Source organism: Sylvia atricapilla, chromosome 13 (genome assembly GCF_009819655.1).
Source record: "Sylvia atricapilla isolate bSylAtr1 chromosome 13, bSylAtr1.pri, whole genome shotgun sequence".
NCBI classification, from domain to species: domain Eukaryota; kingdom Metazoa; phylum Chordata; class Aves; order Passeriformes; family Sylviidae; genus Sylvia; species Sylvia atricapilla.
Genome location: NC_089152.1, coordinates 2,268,460 through 2,286,187, shown reverse-complemented (window position 1 = coordinate 2,286,187; position 17,728 = coordinate 2,268,460). Strand labels below are relative to the sequence as shown.

General features: G+C 44.4%; 1 protein-coding gene across 1 annotated transcript in view; it reads right to left on the bottom strand.

Moving 5' to 3' along the window:
- Positions 1 to 17,728, bottom strand: part of MEGF11 (multiple EGF like domains 11) — a 196,104-nt gene that overhangs the window by 33,012 nt on the left and 145,364 nt on the right. The window contains exons 13-15 of the mRNA XM_066328204.1: positions 17,588 to 17,690; positions 3,324 to 3,470; positions 605 to 739 (exon numbers count right to left, since the gene is read on the bottom strand). Coding sequence (XP_066184301.1) covers positions 605 to 739; positions 3,324 to 3,470; positions 17,588 to 17,690 — 385 coding nt within the window. The remainder of the gene's footprint in view (positions 1 to 604; positions 740 to 3,323; positions 3,471 to 17,587; positions 17,691 to 17,728) is intronic.

Genomic DNA, 17,728 nt, shown 5'->3' with positions numbered 1-17,728 from the left:
GCTGAGTGATTTTGTGGGTATTTTTAGGATGAAAATGAAACCTGGAGTTAAATGTGGGACTTTCAAAGGTCCAGAAAGGTGATGGGTGTTTGGGGGAGCTGAAGTTCACCTCTGAAAATGAACTCACTTCTCTGCCTCACTGCAAACTTTCCTTGGGGTCTCCTGCCCTTGTGTCCATGGTTTTAGCTGTTCCCAGCCAGGTCCTGCACAGTGTAAAGCAGGTTTTGTGCAGGTGTTTGGGAGTGTTCCCCTGAGCTGGCCTTTACCTTCACAGGTCCCTCCCTGCTGCAAAGATCACATGAAGGTGCTCTCAGCATTCAGCTGAGGACAGGCTGAGCAGCCAGAGAAATGAAACCATTGGATGCTGATGTATTTACAGCAGGTGTCTCATCCCACAGTCATTTCCATGCAGGGTGGCAGAACCTGCTTTATTTATGAAACCAGGAGCACATCAGATTTACAAGAGGGTGACTGAGAACTTTGTTTGCACTTTCCCTGCCAAGTTAAGATCGTCTTAGCTGCTGAAACAAGGGGGGAAAGGCAGGCCCCAGGGGCTGGGGCTCAGAGCAGGTGACACAGAGCAGGGGGGTGGCACTGGGGGTACCTTGGTTGCAGAGGGGGCCGGAGAAGCCGGGCAGGCAGTCGCAGTGGCCGGACACGTGGTGACATGGCCCATTGCTGTGCACACACTGGGGACACGGCTGGCTGCAGTGGTGCCCGTAAAACCCAGGGGGGCAGACTGAAAACAGAACAAACCAAGCTTTGTCACGGGTTTGCCAACGTCTTCTCGTCACTGAAAAGTCAAGAACTCTCTGTCTGTCTTAATCCCAACCCAATATTTCTTAATTTATCCACCGGGGTTTTGTGACAGCTGAAATGATGAAGCCTGTTGGGTTGTTCCATGTCTAATAAAGTGCAGGCTCTGGGTAAAACTGCTCTTGTGTTCAAACACTCCCACCTGCCTTCCTCTTCGAAGTCCTTGGCTATTTAATACCACAGTGGAGTTCTCTGCAGCCTCTCTCTCTCTCAGGACACTCATTTGAGTCTCTCTCACCTGAATTCTTTGACAAAACAGAAGTTTAAGATGGTTGAGGCCTCAGAGCCCACTGCAGATATGGTTAATAACACACATTGCTAAAATTTCAGGATAGATAGGAAAAGAAACACTGGCACACGGGTACAGACAACAGAAACTCAGAAGGAAATGGAAACTGAGTCAAGAAATCAGAGAGGGTGTATTAGGAATAATATTTTATGTCAAAACAACTATGGCAAAAGCTGTCTGGTGCAATGCCTGTGCTAAGCTGAGGCAGTCATTTAAACATTTCATGGCAGGAACAACAGCCATCAAGTGATGAACAGAATCTACTAATGGTAATCATGTAACACCATCCAAAATCACCTGACCTGCATCAGTAATCACACCAGAGAGCTGAGTAAACTTGTCATGGACTGTGTGCTTATTTTGCCTAAAACTGGAATTGAAATTATTACAGAGTTTGTACATCAGGTATAGAGTCAGGATTATGGCTCAGTATCTCTTCTAAAAGCAGATTTTTGCTTCTTAAGAGCATGCAGAGTGAAAAAGCATCCACTGTCCAAACATTCACTGCAATAGATAACACAAAGAAATGTTAAATTGCAGTAAGTGACAGTAAAAATAACTTTATATGTTTTTATTTTTACTCCTGCAATTCTCTGTTCTACAGTTCTGGCTCAGTGGTTACTAAATCATGTCTGTTCTATTTTTCCAGCAAATGAGAATTTTCTCTTGGACTGGGTGTTCTCAGAGGGTGTCAGGCTCTTACCCCAGTGCACATTTCCAGCTGGAGCTTAGCTGACAGGTTGGTTGATGATGCAGTAGCTATAAAACAACCTGGATCATTCCTGGAGACATTTCTGCAGCCTTAAGAGCACTAAACCATCCCAGTGTCTGGTGTAATCCTGATTACACACACAGAACAGGTTGGCTGAGTATCATCTTCAGGATCATCCTCAGCTCTGCCTTGCACAGCCTAAATTCTGTCGCTAAATGATTTTCTAAGGGAAAAAAATGTGGATGATTTTAAAAACAAGCTTAGCAAGGCCTCCTGCTCACCAGGTATTCTTGAATCCCACAGAAGAGGTGGAAGCAAGCTGGATTCCTACACAGAGCATCCACAGGATCCCTCTGCTGCCACCCCAGTGGGGAAAAACAATTTCTCCCCATTAAATGCTCTGCAAACATCCTCAGGGAGCAGCCTGATTTCCTGGCCTTGCAAACTGGGCACAAGGTTTGCTCTTGTAGCCTGTGTGCCAACAGCTGATAGAACTAAGCTGATGGTTGTTTTTTTTTTTCTTCCATCTCAGAAAGGTCAGAAACTATTAACTTCTGGAAGTTTTGCACTCTTAAGGCTTCAAATTTGCAAAACATCTTCTTGCTCATCTCCCTGAAGCTCTGAGCACCACACTTTAGCCTTGGAGAGAGGTTTTACAGCTACACAGATATGCTGAAGCACCTGGAAATTGGGGTTTGTAATGGAAATGCTTATAGGCCATTAACTACAGCAGTGCTAGAGGTCACTGTTATAATGGCTTTAAATAAAAACTGTCAGCTACAAATTATTTTTAGAGATGAGTGTGTTCTAGTGTCAAGTGTAACTGGTGAAATCAAAGGGGATGTATGAACTGGGCATGCAGAATGTCTTACAGGAAGAAGAAGAAGAAGAGGAGAAGAACAAAAGGAAGAAGAAGAAGAAATGCTGAGCTGAAAAGAAAGACAAATCCATTTCTTGTTTACACAGGAAGATGGCTGGTGTAGTTTGGATCAGTGAATTGGGGTCCCTATGGGGCAAATGCAGCTTCCCAGATAAAGCAAATGAGAGGATTTTTATCTGCTTGGTACATTTTAATATGTAGCAGCAGAGCATCAAACAGGAGCTATTTCAGGCTGCTGTGTTTCTTTTTCTGGCACATAAGAAAACATTGCCTTGTTATTTTGATGCCAGTGCTCATCCACTTGTCATTATGTGATGGGTGGTGGTTGACTCTTTTTAATGGGTCTGACTTCCCTGTACATCTGTGTCCCACCAGCTTTGGCTTATAAAGGTGCTGCTCCTCCTTTCAGCTCACCTGTGACCTCAGGTGCAGATCAGAAGAAGCACAAGGCACAGCTCAGTGCAGAAGAGCCTTGCCTTCTTGAGGAAGGAGCATTTTTCAGGCTCTTTTGCCCTTAGGAAGTCATAAAGCTGCCCTAAAGCAGCTCAGAAACTGTGCATTTGTCTGTCTGGTGTCATAAAAACATTTCTACCTGCCTTGCTTCAGCCAGCTACGGAAAACCTTACTTCTCTGGCACAAGGGTCCTCTGTATCCTGGGGCACAGTCACAGGTTCCATCCTCAGGGGAGCAGGAGCCTCCATTCTCACAGCTGCAGGAGATGGAGCAGTTGGGTCCCCAGCGGCCCTGGGTGCAGATGTTGTCACAGTGGATGCCTAAGGACACAAAGCCACACGTTAGAGGCTCCCCACAAGGTTTACTCCGCTCATTGATCAAAGAAATGCTTGGCTGGACTGATGGCTCACAGCCTCTCAGAGCCAGCGAGGGAGTCTGGGAAGGAAACAGCTCCTCTTTCATCTGCTTAATAAAGTGAAAATTAAGAAAATGCCAGAGAGGTGAATTCTGCAGGTGTTAGTGGGTGCCTGTTCAGTCCTCAGCACCATGAAAGGAACGCTGCATGTCATCCAAGAGATGAAGGTCAGGAATTGCTTTAAAGTCACAAAATAGCTCAAATAACTGGTCTGGAAATAGGCAGTTGATTGAAGCCTGATTACTTACCTGTTGTGAATTGGAAGACCATAAAAAGAAAAATCAGGATTTTGCAAAAACATGTTCAGTATTTGGATTCTTGAGCACAAGTAAATTCAGCTCTATTTTGTGTTCTGTTCCCTTCCTGGCCTAAACCCCTGTGCTGTGGTGTTCTGTGCTCATACCCCACATCCACCCAGAGCTCCCCAGCTGTGTGTGAAGGAACAGAGCTCTGATCCAGCAAGTGGCCATATGTGAGCACTGGCTGAGCATTTGTGTGTCAAAGGGAGACTGAGACCTGCCAATCCAGCTCCCAGAGCTTCCCAGGCTGCTTGTTTGATATTTATTACTATGAAGAGCAAAGCTCCAAAAGGAGCACACAGCCAGGAAACTTAACACGAGGTTTCTGGAATGGTTTCAACTGGTTTTGTTTAAACTGGTGGCTTTTAAAAACCACCTTGTGCCATGGCTTGTCACGTCTAAATGTGATTGAAGGAGCTGATCCTGCACACCGTGTCTGAGAGGCTCTCATTCCACTGGGAGAAGGCAATATCAATACCTGCAATTAGCAGGGTGATTTGCATGATCAAGGGCACTTCGATGGGTTTGCAGGACCATGAACTGAGAGGGACTTTGAGCAGTGCCAGCTGCAGGGAGTGGCACGGGCAGGAGCATTGATAACAACAGTAAAAATGGAAACTGGCTTGGAAACTTTCCCAAGAACACGACCCCAGTGGGAGCCTGGCCCTGGGATTGGGGTGTGCCCACACACCCCAGCTGGGCTTCCTACCCTGAGATGTTCTGTATCATCCCCACCCTGAGAAGTTCTGTGTCATCCCTAACCTGAGATGTTCTGTATCATCCCCAATCTGAGATGTTCTGTATCATCCCTGAGATGTTCTGTATCATCCCCAATCTGAGATGTTCTGTATCATCCCTGAGATGTTCTGTATCATCCCCAATCTGAGATGTTCTGTATCATCCCTGAGATGTTCTGTATCATCCCCACCCTGAGATGTTCTGTATCATCCCTGAGATGTTCTGTATCATCCCTGAGATGTTCTGTATCATCCCCAATCTGAGATGTTCTTTACCATCCCTAACCTGAGATGTTCTTTACCATCCCCAACCTGAGATGTTCTTTACCATCCCCAACCTGAGCTGTTCTGTATCATCCCTGAGATGTTCTGTATCATCCCCAATCTGAGATGTTCTTTACCATCCCCAACCTGAGATGTTCTTTACCATCCCCAACCTGAGATGTTCTGTATCATCCCCAATCTGAGATGTTCTGTATCATCCCTGAGATGTTCTGTATCATCCCCAGCCTGAGGTGTTCTTTGTCACCACTGCACACTGGGATCAAAGCAGCCCAGGGGCTGGATTCGGGCAGTGCTCTGCACAAACACAATCCCAATCATTTCCTCCACCTCTGATAACTTCATCTGGGTGCCAGAGGTAATGCACTGCATTTGGGGAGCTCTGATCTGTAGGGTCACCAAACTTTGAGGATTATTAAATCAGCTAAAAGTCATTACAAACACACTTACAGTGCAGTTTTGGGTTGGTTTTATAAATCTCTGAAGTTAACACAGGAAGAAATACTGCAGAGCCAAAATTTCCCTTTTCTGAAGATTAATCACACAATTATATTGTCTCTTCCTAGAAAATCTTAACCAACTCTGGCAAAACTACAGTTTGAAATGTGATTTCTAGTAATACATGATCTTAGGTTTATTTATAAAGAGGCATGGGCCATTCTGTACAGCTTAATAAAAACCACATTAAAATACAGTAAAAACTTAATACAAGCTCAATTCCTTCATATCCAAGTAAATAAATCTGAAAAAAGGGATGGTGAAAAGAGACGATTTGTATTAGTAAAACCAAGAAAAACAATTATTTTAAACAGTCTTCCCTGCTCCCTTTGAAATCAAATATATCCTTGGATTACTTAAACAAGTGTTTTGTGTGTGCATTTATGTATTGTATCCACAGTGCTCTGTAATTAAAAAGTCCGACAATATATTGTAAAGAAATAAATGTTGTCTGCTTATAAATACATATATATGATCATTTATAGCCTTGAGTCTCAGTGTGAGCTCCCCGAACTGAAATTCAGATGCAAACACAGAAAAAAAAAAAAAAAAAAAAGTGCTTTTTCCCTCCTGACTGCAGCATTAAAATTACAACCCTGTCATCGTGGATGGGCTATTTATAAACGGGGACAATTAAACAGCATTATTCCTTGTCTCTTTTGCCAAAGTTTGGGGAAGAATGACACTGCCTCTTTTCCTGGGGAAGGCACCTGAATTAAAATGCCAGGGCTGTTCCTTGCAGCAGCAAAGTCCTTCCTTTGGTAATGAGTGATGAGGGATGTCTTCCCTCTCCTAACGAAGGCAATGACTCATTGTGGAGCTGATTGTTGTAGCAAGATGGAGAGGGGGGAAAAGGAAACTTTCCAGAAGCCACTGGCACCCATTACAGCCCTTATTTATCTGAGCATTTCCAGAAGACAACCGAGATGGTGCCGCAATCAGGTTTTATTGCTTTTTATTACTCCAAGTTAATTCTCATGGAAGACTTCATTTTTGAAGGCTCCTCCACGCATTGAATTGCAAATATAAATGAGAAGTTAAAATTGCATCTCTGGACATGCAAGACTTATGGAATTGTGCTGGAAAAAGCACCTTAATTTTACAATTCCCTAACCTGACAGTGTGTAAAGGGGGAGTCCATCCCTCCCAGCTACTTTACAGTCAGAGTCAGTGAAGCAGCAAGATTCTGTAATGTAAAACTTTAATATTTATTTAGGAACTTGCTGATGAACATTTCTGATAAGCAATTAGTTTTCAATTTCCAGAACTACAAAAACTGCTGAAGTTGACACACCTCTGTATTACCTCGTGTTATAACCACAGATTTCTAATTTATGAACAAAGTCCTGGTTTCACATGCATGGTGTAGAAATTAGAAAGACAACTATCAGAAGTCCTGGAAGCTGCAGGAAGCAGTTCTATACATAAACTCTACTGCCTGGATACCAGGGAATTATCTGCCAGCCCGAGGCTGTGGTTCACAATTGCAGACACTGGTATAAAATTACACTTCCAAGACCTTTTTAAACAATGTTCTGGGGGTGAATTGTAAATGAAATCCACATAACTTCTATAAAATTGTAGTTATCCGCTGGACATGAGCAAAAGATCTGCAGTTTTGCAGTAAGGCAGAGCCCAGGTAAGAGCTGAGCCCACTGTGGCTTTAATTCAGTCTGTGAAACAGCAGCCACAAACTCCCCATGGCCCAGCAGGGATTTGGGGTATTGGATTTCTGTAAACGCTGGCTGCTCTCCAGTGGGATTCCCTTTGGATTGCTCTGTACATGGCATTTAGCTGAGATAGTCTCAGGAGAGGCTTCGCTCCTTCTCCCCACCCCAACCTCCTTTGCACACAGGGTGGAGAGCAAAACCAGCCCTGAATTCCAGTGGCAAACACAAACTGGACTGAACTCAGCCCATCAGAGCACTCACAGCCACACAGGAGAGCTGCTCCAAACTCCTGCCCCTCCAGGACAATCTCCTGCCAGCCGCTCTCTGGGTCATGGGGAATATCTGGGAATAACCCCCAGACTTCCCAAGGGTGAAGCCATTTGGCTGGACAGGGATCTTCCAACGTGGAGCTGCAGATAATGCTGATAAAGGAAAGCAGCAGGGAGAGAGGGAGAGGAGGGAGAGAATCCCAGAATCCCAGAAGGGTTTGGGTTGGAGGGACCTTAAAGCTCATCCATTCCTGCCCCTGCCATGGGCAGGGACACCTCCCACTATCCCAGGCTGCCCCAAGCCTCATCCAGCCTGGCCTTGGACACTTCCAGGGATCCAGGGGCAGCCACAGCTTCTCTGGACAACTGTGCCAGGGCCTCACAACCTCACAGGGAACAATTCCTGCCCAATATCCCATCCAGCCCTGCCCTGTTGATAGAAACCTGTGTCTGTCTTACATGGAGCAGCTTCAAGTTTGATCAGATGAAGTCAGTCCTTGTATTCAAATTTACAAATCAAGCTGTGATGGATTAATCCAACATCCACACAAGCATCAGGAAGAGGAGCAAGAAAAAGAAGAGGGGAAAAAAACTCCCCAGGCTATACAAGTGGGATGTGAGCCATCTATTGAAGAGCTCCTTCACAGGCTGCTTCCATTAATAATCTTCAGTGGCTTCAAGAAAGTTTGTCAAAGTAATGCAGATCTAGTGCTGCCCATAACTACATCAGGCTGAAGGACTTTGGAGGATAAATTCCTGAAAGCCAGACACAAGCAAAATTCCCTTTTTTCCTTCTCCAGCTCCTGCAATTGCACTTGTGCTTGGGGATTACGTCTCTGGCTCTTAATAAAGCTGCCATTGTTTCTCTGCTGTGTCTCTGGATAGTTGGAAACTAATACTCCAAACACAATAAAAGAGCAAAAATGGATGGAATAAATGAGAAGCAGTGGCCTGGTTTTGACCACTGCTGTTCCCCTGACAGTAGCCTCTGCAGCACTGCCTGCACACTGCCCAGCATCTAATTATTTTTCAGGGATGTAGGAATTTGCTAAATTATAGGATGTAGTTCCCTTCCCCCCATGTACTTTAATTTTATATCTACCAGTGTATAACTGTAATTATTTCTCTGAATAAGATCTTCAGCTTTTTTTTTTTTTTTTTTTTTTCTTTCCTTCAATAGTCCCAATCTAAAGACAGATGCAACATCAATTAGGAATGACAGGAATGATTTCAGCAGACATTTGAATCCAACACAAACATTGTGCTCTCCTCCACCTGTCTTTCAACATGACATGAAGTCATAATAATCTCTTATTTCTGGCATTTGAATAGCTTTGGAAAGAAGTGCTTTTTATGCAAAAATAGGCACTGGATTTATGCAGGCAGTGCCGTGGAGGCCGGAGCTTTGGTGAGTCACGTTTGGCTTTGATGTGGAACGTGGTGGCTGGTGCCTGTGGCAGGAGGAATCCTCCGTGGTGGTTTGTCCCTGCTGACAGGAGCCCAGAACACAGCAAACACCCTCCGGCTGAGGCTGAGGGCTGGGCTGGCTGTGGGCAGGGGCTGAGGGGAGCTGAAGGTGGTGGGAACAGGATGGGATGTCTCAGGATGTGACTCTGTCCCTGGTGGGCTCTGCTCTCTGTCCCCCCACCCAGCCCAGGGCCACAGCCAGAGGCCACCCAGGTCACCCCAAATCCTGCCTTGGCCTCCCCACTTGTACATTTATTTCTGATAATGATTTCTAGAATCACACATCCATGTTTTCTTTAACCTTATTCTCTTGTCTTTCCTCGATACTCTTATGGCTGTTCCACTTCTGTTGGCCCTATAAATCCTATTTAAATTCTATTTGAGATTAGGTCCATGTGCTCTCCTGAGCAGAGCCTCCTCTGCTGCTTCTAAAAGGTAAAAGACAATTCACTAAGAACACAGGAAAGAACTGTCCAAGCTGTGGACCAGCTGCTCAGAGGGGCTATCACAGAGCACCAACAAGAGTTCAGAAAGAATTCTTGATGCTTTTCTATCACTTTTTGCATCTTTATTCTTATCTGAGGCAAACCCTGAAGTATTTGACTCGGAGCCAGTGAGAAGCACCACAGCACAATTCCTGACAGCTCAGCATTTAAGAATGCTGAAGAATGAGAAAAATCAGTGTGGGGAGGGCAGCAGATAGAAGAAAACATAAAGGGATCTCTCATAAAATTAAATGGAAACATTAAGAATTGATGGCTGCTCATCTAGTCTGCAAATAAGCTATTTTTGTTTTTATATAGTGAAACTACTCAGCAGAGAGAACAGCCACACTCACATTATCTATGAACTTCTCTGGTGGTCTCAAATCCTTTTTTTCACTGATTATTTTTTTTCCCAAATTGGTGCCATGGAGCCCTTCCTCCCTTGCTGAGCATCGTTCACCAGTGGATTCAGAGGGGCAGCTCCTGAGTGTAACAGCCCATCAGTCTAAATGAAAGCTCCATGATCTGGTCCTAAATAATGAAGAATAAGCTCTTCCCTGCAGCCAGTGAAAAATTCGAAATTGTCCCCTCTCTCATCTGTGCAGGGGCGATTTATGCACCCATTAATGTAAGTGTTTTTCTACAAGTAATACACTTAGAGCCTAATGCACCTCTGTGGAGCTCTAATCCTACCCCTATTTTCAATTATCTAGAGAAATCTCCAGGTATGAATCACCCAACCCGGGGAATTTATGCAATAAAAGCTTTTGAGGCAAGGGACCTACCTCACAAGATATTAGCTAAGTCAAAATGTTTGCTAAAATTGAGGAGGATGTGGCTCCCTTTGCTCCAGGGTATTCTCCAGGGTGAATTCTTGCAGGGGAAGAGCTGCCCTGAGCAGGCAGGGCAGACCTGCAGGAAATGGGGCTAAAAGGAGTCAAGCCCTACACAGCCCTGCTTCATCTTCAGAGCTTTCCTATTTCTCAAATGCTGGGAACAGTTTCAGGCCAGCAGGGAAGAGAAAGCTGGGAAAGATCCAAGCAGACCATCAGCAGGCAAAGAGGAGGAACTGGTAACTGAGAAAACCTGGATTGTTTTCCCGCTGGAAATGTTCAAACTCCTGAGCTAAACCATGAGTGAAGAACAGCTGGGGCACAACCAAAGCCTTTTGTGGTCTGTGATGTTGAAATCCCACCCTTTCTCCTTGGTGTGGGAGGGGAAGGAAGGTGTTTACAACATTTCTCACTGCCAACTCTCACGAATAACATGATGTATGACAGAACCATGGAATGGTTTGGGCTGGGAGAGACATTAAAAGTCATCCCAATCCCATTCCATGGGGAGGGACACCTTCCACCATCCCAGGTTGCTCCAAGCCCTGTCCAACCTTGGACACTTCCAGAGCTCCAGGGGCAGCCACAGCTTCTCTGTGCCAGGGCCTCACCCTCCTAGTAAAGGCAGCATAAAAAACATTTCTACTTTTTCTAATATCCAATCTCACCCTACTCCCTGGCAGTGTGAAGCCATTCCCCCCTGACCCGTCACTACCTGCTCTTGTAAAGAGTCTCTCCACTACACAAGTACACACACAGAGCTCATTTTAGCTTGCAGGCTGAGCACTCTTCCCTCTCCTCCTTTCACACCCAGCATGCCAACAGGCAGGATTTAGTCTGCTGAAATGTGCACAAATAATTTTTCCCCTGCTTCTCGCCCACATTTATTTATAGGTGACTATTGTACACACAGCCAGGCTTATATTTAGAAAGTCTCCATATTAAAATGGAAAAGGGTTGGGTACCTTGAGCATCAAGTCTCGTGTTTTTTAGAGCCCATTAAATTAGCATCACCCAGGATGCCATCCAAGCTCCATCTTCTCTCAGAAATTTAAAAGCTATCCTTTATTAAGCAAAATTAAACCCCCAAATAAATACAGAGATAAAAGGGCTGGTGTATCTCCTGTGTTTATAAGGTTATTACTGCAATGATTTGCATACATGTTGAAGTTTAGCAGGAGCCTTACTGCAGCTGCTAATTATAGTCTGAGGGTCTGATCCAACTCCCACTGAAGGAGTGGCAATAATCCAACTGATTTCACAAAAGGTGAAATATATACAAAATCTGGCACAGGACAAGCACAAGTAAACCTCAGTCAGATGAAAATCAGGAGCCCCCCAGGTAGCTGCCAAGGGAAGACACAGACATAATTAATGTCAGGACATCAATGAAATCTTTGATATAACTTCATAATTCATATTTTTGAAAATTTGCCCTGTATCAGCAGGAACCATGCTTAAAGGTTCCTGTCAAAGAGAGAATTTTTAAGCGCAGCCTGACATTAAAATCTTATCAACTCACTTGAAATTAAGTCAATGAAAAATTAAAGCTAATTTCTAATAAGCTTATCTTACATTCATAGACTAAAGGGCACTTGTTGAATCCAGAGAGTAGGCACACCTTTCATGTGGAAAGGATTTTCACACTGGAAAGGCAGAGGCCAGGGGAGAGGCTAAAATGCACCATTTTAGACTGACTCTAGAAATTTCTGGTTCTCCTGTCCGTTTAAAGCTAATGTAAGGATACAGAATAATCACAGAAATAAATTATTAATTTAAAAATCTGGGATAAGACTGCCAGAAGTGATAAATGCAAAATCTGGTGTAGATAATGGGATAAGACATCTAGAAAATGCATGTTTAATAGGAACTTACTATTGCACTATTCTGGTATTTTAGGCTCTGTCTTACAAACCAATGGCATGAAACAATCTGATGGGAAAAAAAAAAAAGTCAACCCATGACATTGTGAATTCTAAAACACTCTGAATCTTTAGCTAAAAAGCTGCAGGTGCATGAAACTAGTCCTAGATTTTTTTTTTTTCCTGGTTTTAAATAGGCATGGAAATAGGCTGGAAAACCAGCTCCCAGTTTTATCATCACAGGGGTGAGGTTGATCTACTAATGACCAGAGAATTATTTAGGCTTCAACCCAGTGCAGCTGAGGACAGGATCTGGCCCTGAGATTATACATTGGATACAGCTGCAATGGAAGAAAAGTCATATTGGTACAAACAAAATGCATTTTTTGGAAGGGTGGGTTTTTTCCTGCAAGGATTTTTCACCTCCTTGCAAAGAACTCAGAGAAAGTGAAGTTAAAAATACCTTAGAGCTCCCCATCAAAGTGGTCACTGTTGCTTTAAAATTCAAAAAGGCTTTCCCCTTGAGTAACAGCCTTATCAGTTTTCCTGAATTAATGCGTCCACAGGAGGCAAGAAACATGTTTCTGTGTTTGAGTGACAGTGCAGATGTCACTGCCAGCCTACAAATGTTCCCAGCCCTGCAGCCTGGTCCCTTGGAGCCGCCCTGGTCTGTGCCCAGCAGCACCTCCTGACCCCATCCCTCCCAGATGTGGAAATCCTGCAGCTCCAGACCCCACAGCCCCTGTGCTGGAGCTCTGCACACCAGGGGAGAAACCAGGCTTTGTGTTGCTGGAAACGTGTGAAAGTTATCGAGGTTGTAAAGGACAGTGAAATGTGCATTTTGATTTCCTGCGTTACAGCAAAGAGGGAGGCTGCTCTTCTGAGCCAGGAATGAAGCCTGAAGGTGTAAAGCACCAAGGTAATAACAAGATGTTCCTCAGCAGCATGCATCATTTGCATACCTGTGTTTGCCATCCTGGTTAATTAAGGAAAATCTATATGGGCTTCTTTTATGATTAACTATGGGATGTACACTTTTATGTTCTCCATCTCATATCTATAGCACCAGGCGAATTTTCCCAACACGTCTTTGGGATGTTCAAATCTAGTGAATAAACTTTGGATACTGAGAGAAGCCTCTGGGTAGCCCAGCTCAGTGGGGAACTGAGATACCATCGCCACAGCAGCTCTGCAAAACCAGAGCACCACACAAGAAAAAAAAAAGGCAGAACAAGATGCAGATAAGACAGCATTTCAGATTAAAGGAATTCAGATAAACAGGATTTTAACTGACCTTAGCATTTAGAGGAGTGGAATATATCCCCCTGCAGATCACTTCCCACTTAATCCCAGTGTAGGAGCTGAAAGGGTAACAAAACACACCCTGGCACAATTAACCCAGAGCACATGGGCTCATCTCAGGGAGGAGCAGAGCTCGGCATGAGGAGCACCAGGCTGTGGCTTTCCTGCTCTGATCACTCTGGGAGTGGGAAAATGGATGGACTCAGGTCTTGGGGGCAGGAGGGGCAATATTTGGGTCTGTTTTCCCAGGGAGTCTCACCTGATTCTGGTCAAGCACCTCCAGAAATTAGAGGACAGACCAGCAGCTCTAATTTAATTACTGAAGGATTCCTGAGGGAAGCAGCTAAAGGCTACGTGGTTTTAACCAGCTGGAATGGGTGAGGAAGCCATTTCTGGTACAAAACCTGCTGCCAGCAGCTGCCTGAGGTGGGACCAAGCTGAGGGGGTTTGAAGTGCATCCTGCATCCCCACAGGGCTTGGCTGGAGCTGTCATCTCCAGAGGCACAGCATCACCCCTGGCACAGGAGCACGGGCATCCTGCTCACCCAGCAAGGCTCCAGGGCAGCTGGTTCTTTCCTGTCCATTGCAGGTTATACAGAGAAATCGAACTGAAATTTATAACCTTCTCATTGTCACTTGAGCATCCAGCACAGGAGACTCATCCTGCTTCTCCAGGACCTGTTTGCTTGCAAAGGACCTCCAGGAGCTGCTCTACCACACAGCATTTCTGTGTTTCCATGCCCTCTGTGGATTCAGCGTGTGCAGGATCCCTAATTAACCAAATGTAATTAGCACTGAGCGTTTTCATTTCAACCTGAGTGTACATAAAGTAACACCTCTTCCACAAGTGCCTGGTGTGTTGGAGCTCTAAGGGACCTGTGCACAGACAGAAGTGTCTGCACCTAAAATGCACAGCAAAGGTGAGGAAAGAGATCCTTATTAATCCTTAAAAAACAGCCTGAGCAATCAAGATTTGATCTTTTGAGAGCAAGAGTTTTCCTTTTTACACAGCACTAGATGTGAGCACCTCTTGTTTTGGATTTCCAGGGTATGTCCAACCTGGAGAACTCCCTCCAGTGCAAGGCTGAGCCCCCAGTGTCACTGCATCCCACATTTCCTTCCTGGGGAAGGAAATGCAGCTCTGCATGGCATCAGCAGGTCACAGATCTGATTTTGGCCAACATCTCAACAAGTTTCACTTTGTTTTTAACCCCCTGGGAGCATTTTGCCACGGCAGCTCCAAAGCCACTGGTGACACCACGTGCCCCAGCACTTGGCTGGGTGGTTTGGAGCAGTATCACCAGGTACTGGTGAGGAAAAACTTTGAGGACCAAATACTTCACTTTCCCCATCAGACACGTATCATCTAAGTAATATCAGCTCCTGCTGGGAGGCCTGACAACACGTGTTTGAAAAGAAAAGCTGCATGAACTTACCATTTGGTGTATGGATGGTTTTTCTCAACCAGCTTGAAAACACAATTGACAATTGCACAAAAGCAAAAGCTGGGGACAAGTCATTTCCTTGCCTGTTTTAGGACACATCATACACAGGACAACCACGTCCAGAGCTGGTCCAGCTCCTGCCTTTGGCTGCACATGTGCATTCTGTGAATATTCTACGTGCAATTCCCCACAGAGCCTGACAGGAAGGGGATGTGCACAGCTCAGAGCAGTTGTTGCCTCTGTGCTTATTTATGCATCCAGCTGGTTTGCACAGCTTTGTGATCTCCTGGTAGAGATGTGGGGATCTCTTCATCATCTTCCCATCTGCCAGGGACACTCAGCTCCTGAAAATTACCTTCCCCCAGCTGGTATCCACAGCAGGTCATTGTCCTGAGTAATAGTCTTGGGTGGCAGTCATGACATAATAAAAGGATGGCAGAGTGCTTTTACCTTCCCATGCTACTCTGGACATGACTTTCCCCTTCTTTTGTCAGTTCTCCTCCATGCTCTTACCATCTATCAGTCCCTGAAGGTTTCTATCAGTAACATCTTGAAACCGCTTTAAAGAAAATGGGTTCAATCTTCCCCTTGATCTTTACATAAAACACAGACATCAAGAGGGAGCCCCACGTCTGGGATGAACATACAGAATATGCTGTTTCAGATGAAGTTTTGTGGCTATTAGGATCAGAAAGCCACGTGAATTCTCTGTTTGGTGTGAGTGGGCAGGAGAACCTTCAGAAGTTCCATGATCCTGAACTTTTCTGATCTTTTTCAGGCCATGCCTAATTAGTACCAAAACCAGAAAGCAAAAATTTCAGCCTGAATTATTTATCACCTCATATTAACAAAATGCACGGCAATACACATCATGGCCCAGTTTACAACAACTGCAGATAAGATTAATCTTTCACTGATGCCATACTCCTTAAGATGAAAACATAATTATCTAGCTGAAGAGTTTCTTAAATTACATACTTTCAACCTGGTATGAGCAGAATTTATCCTTGTGTCTGGTGCCAAGCCAAGTGGAAAAAACATTGGAACAGAATTGACAAAACACGTGTTGGTTCTGTCTGTCAACATTTCCACCTTAGAGGGCCCTGTCAGCATTTCAACTCAAACGTGGTCTCAAATATGGATATAATATTTTCCTCCCTGAAATGTTTATCCTGAAGAGAAGACTTCCAGAACTGCAGGAGCACACTGATGGATAAAGTGCTTAGGCTGCAGCAAATCCCCTCCAAGTTAATATGCACTTGTCTTGTCCAATATGCAAATTAAAAGAAGGACATCAGAAGTTATTCTTACCTTCAATTAATTAGTATCTGCATTTGATGTCCATTTACAGATGTGCATGGGAGTAAGCACAAAGTATTTGCTGCCAATGCCTTTGAGAAAAAGGCACACCTTCAGTCTGCATTCCCTGCAAAGGTCACTCCCTGCAGTTTCCTCTGGAACATCCAGGAGATGTGTAATAAACTTTTAGAGTAGGTGTATATAAATATCTCTCTTCAAGTCACTGTACTTTTAAAGGCCATTTTTTCCCTTGAAGAAGCTCACGGTGACCACAAGAAAACCCACCAGCTGCTTCTCTGCTGATCATCAATAATGATCAGTAGAGTTTTAAATCCTGATAGATGGATATATTGATGGCAAGGAGGCTCAGAGAAAGATAAACGCAGCCCAGCCAGTGAGGAAGGCAAGAGAAAGAAGGAGGGGATGCAAGTGAACCTATAAAATGGATTTTCTTGAGGGAAAAATGTTCTTTTCAGGGATACATGTCCAGGATCTTCGAAAAGTCACTTTGTCGTACACGAGATGTAGAACTTATTATTTTTACATTTTATTTAATTCTTTAAAGATTATTCCCATTGTATGTTTTAGGCATCATTTCACTGCTTTTGCCTCATGCTCCTGGGAGCTGGGCTGCTGTGGGATGTCCTCTCCATCAGAAACAGAAGGCATAAATCAATGGGAAAGGTGACAGCATCCCAAATGTTTGCTGCCTCATCAGCCTGCCTTGCTCCATGCCTCCTTCTAACTCGTACTGTTTGAAAAACAATTAAATTTTCCAAATTACTTGCTGTTAATATAAATACATTTTGACTGTCAGTGCCACTGGTGGTTCTGCAGTATATGGAATAAAACTTTATTTCCGCTCAGGGCCTCAACAGAGAGCAGAGAGAGATTAACCAGCATTTTAGGCAGCAAAGTGTGAAATGGTTGGGTCAATAACTTGCCCCCTACTGCTGTCAAAGAGAACATCAGTGTGGAGTCAAGTGCAGGTCTAATTGTACTGAGAACTCCAGTCTGGACTCTTCAACTTCACTGAATATTCCTCTCTGTTGCTGTGTAATCACAAGAGCTCTGTCAAACCAGCAGCATTAATCTGCTCTTTCCACTACCCTGTGACAAGGACCATTGGAAAACGGGAAGAACCTGAGTTTTGTATGGTGGAGCAGCTGTAATGACTCATCAGAAATGCTCTGTCTGCATCCCAGGGATGATGGGCCCAGGATTCACCGTCCCACAACTACACCCCTGTGGAAAGGGCAGTTCAAGGAGAAAAACTCTGCAGGATTATGGATGATCTGCATCCCTCCTGAGGATGCTTTTACAGAAGGCTAACATCTGGTTTGGAGCCATCTTCAACTCATCTGAATACAAATTTAATGAATGCCAATTATTGTCATCATCACGAGTGATTTAAATACGGGCAAGTTCAGCTGATCTCGTCTCAATCTATTATTTAGAAGTTTGCAGTCACAAGTCCAAGGCTATAACTGATGCAATAGCAAAGCAAAACAAACCAACAAAGCCCCCCAAATCAAGCAAAGCCCCAAGGTTTACAAAGGGAATTGCTGTTTTACCTGTCCAGCCTGCAAGGCAGCAGCAGTAGCCGGTGACAGGATCACACCCATCAGCATGGTTACAGTCACAACGCTCACTGCAATTAAGGCCATATGTTCCATCCTTCAAAAATATCAATAAAAAAAAAAGCCTCTCAGTGA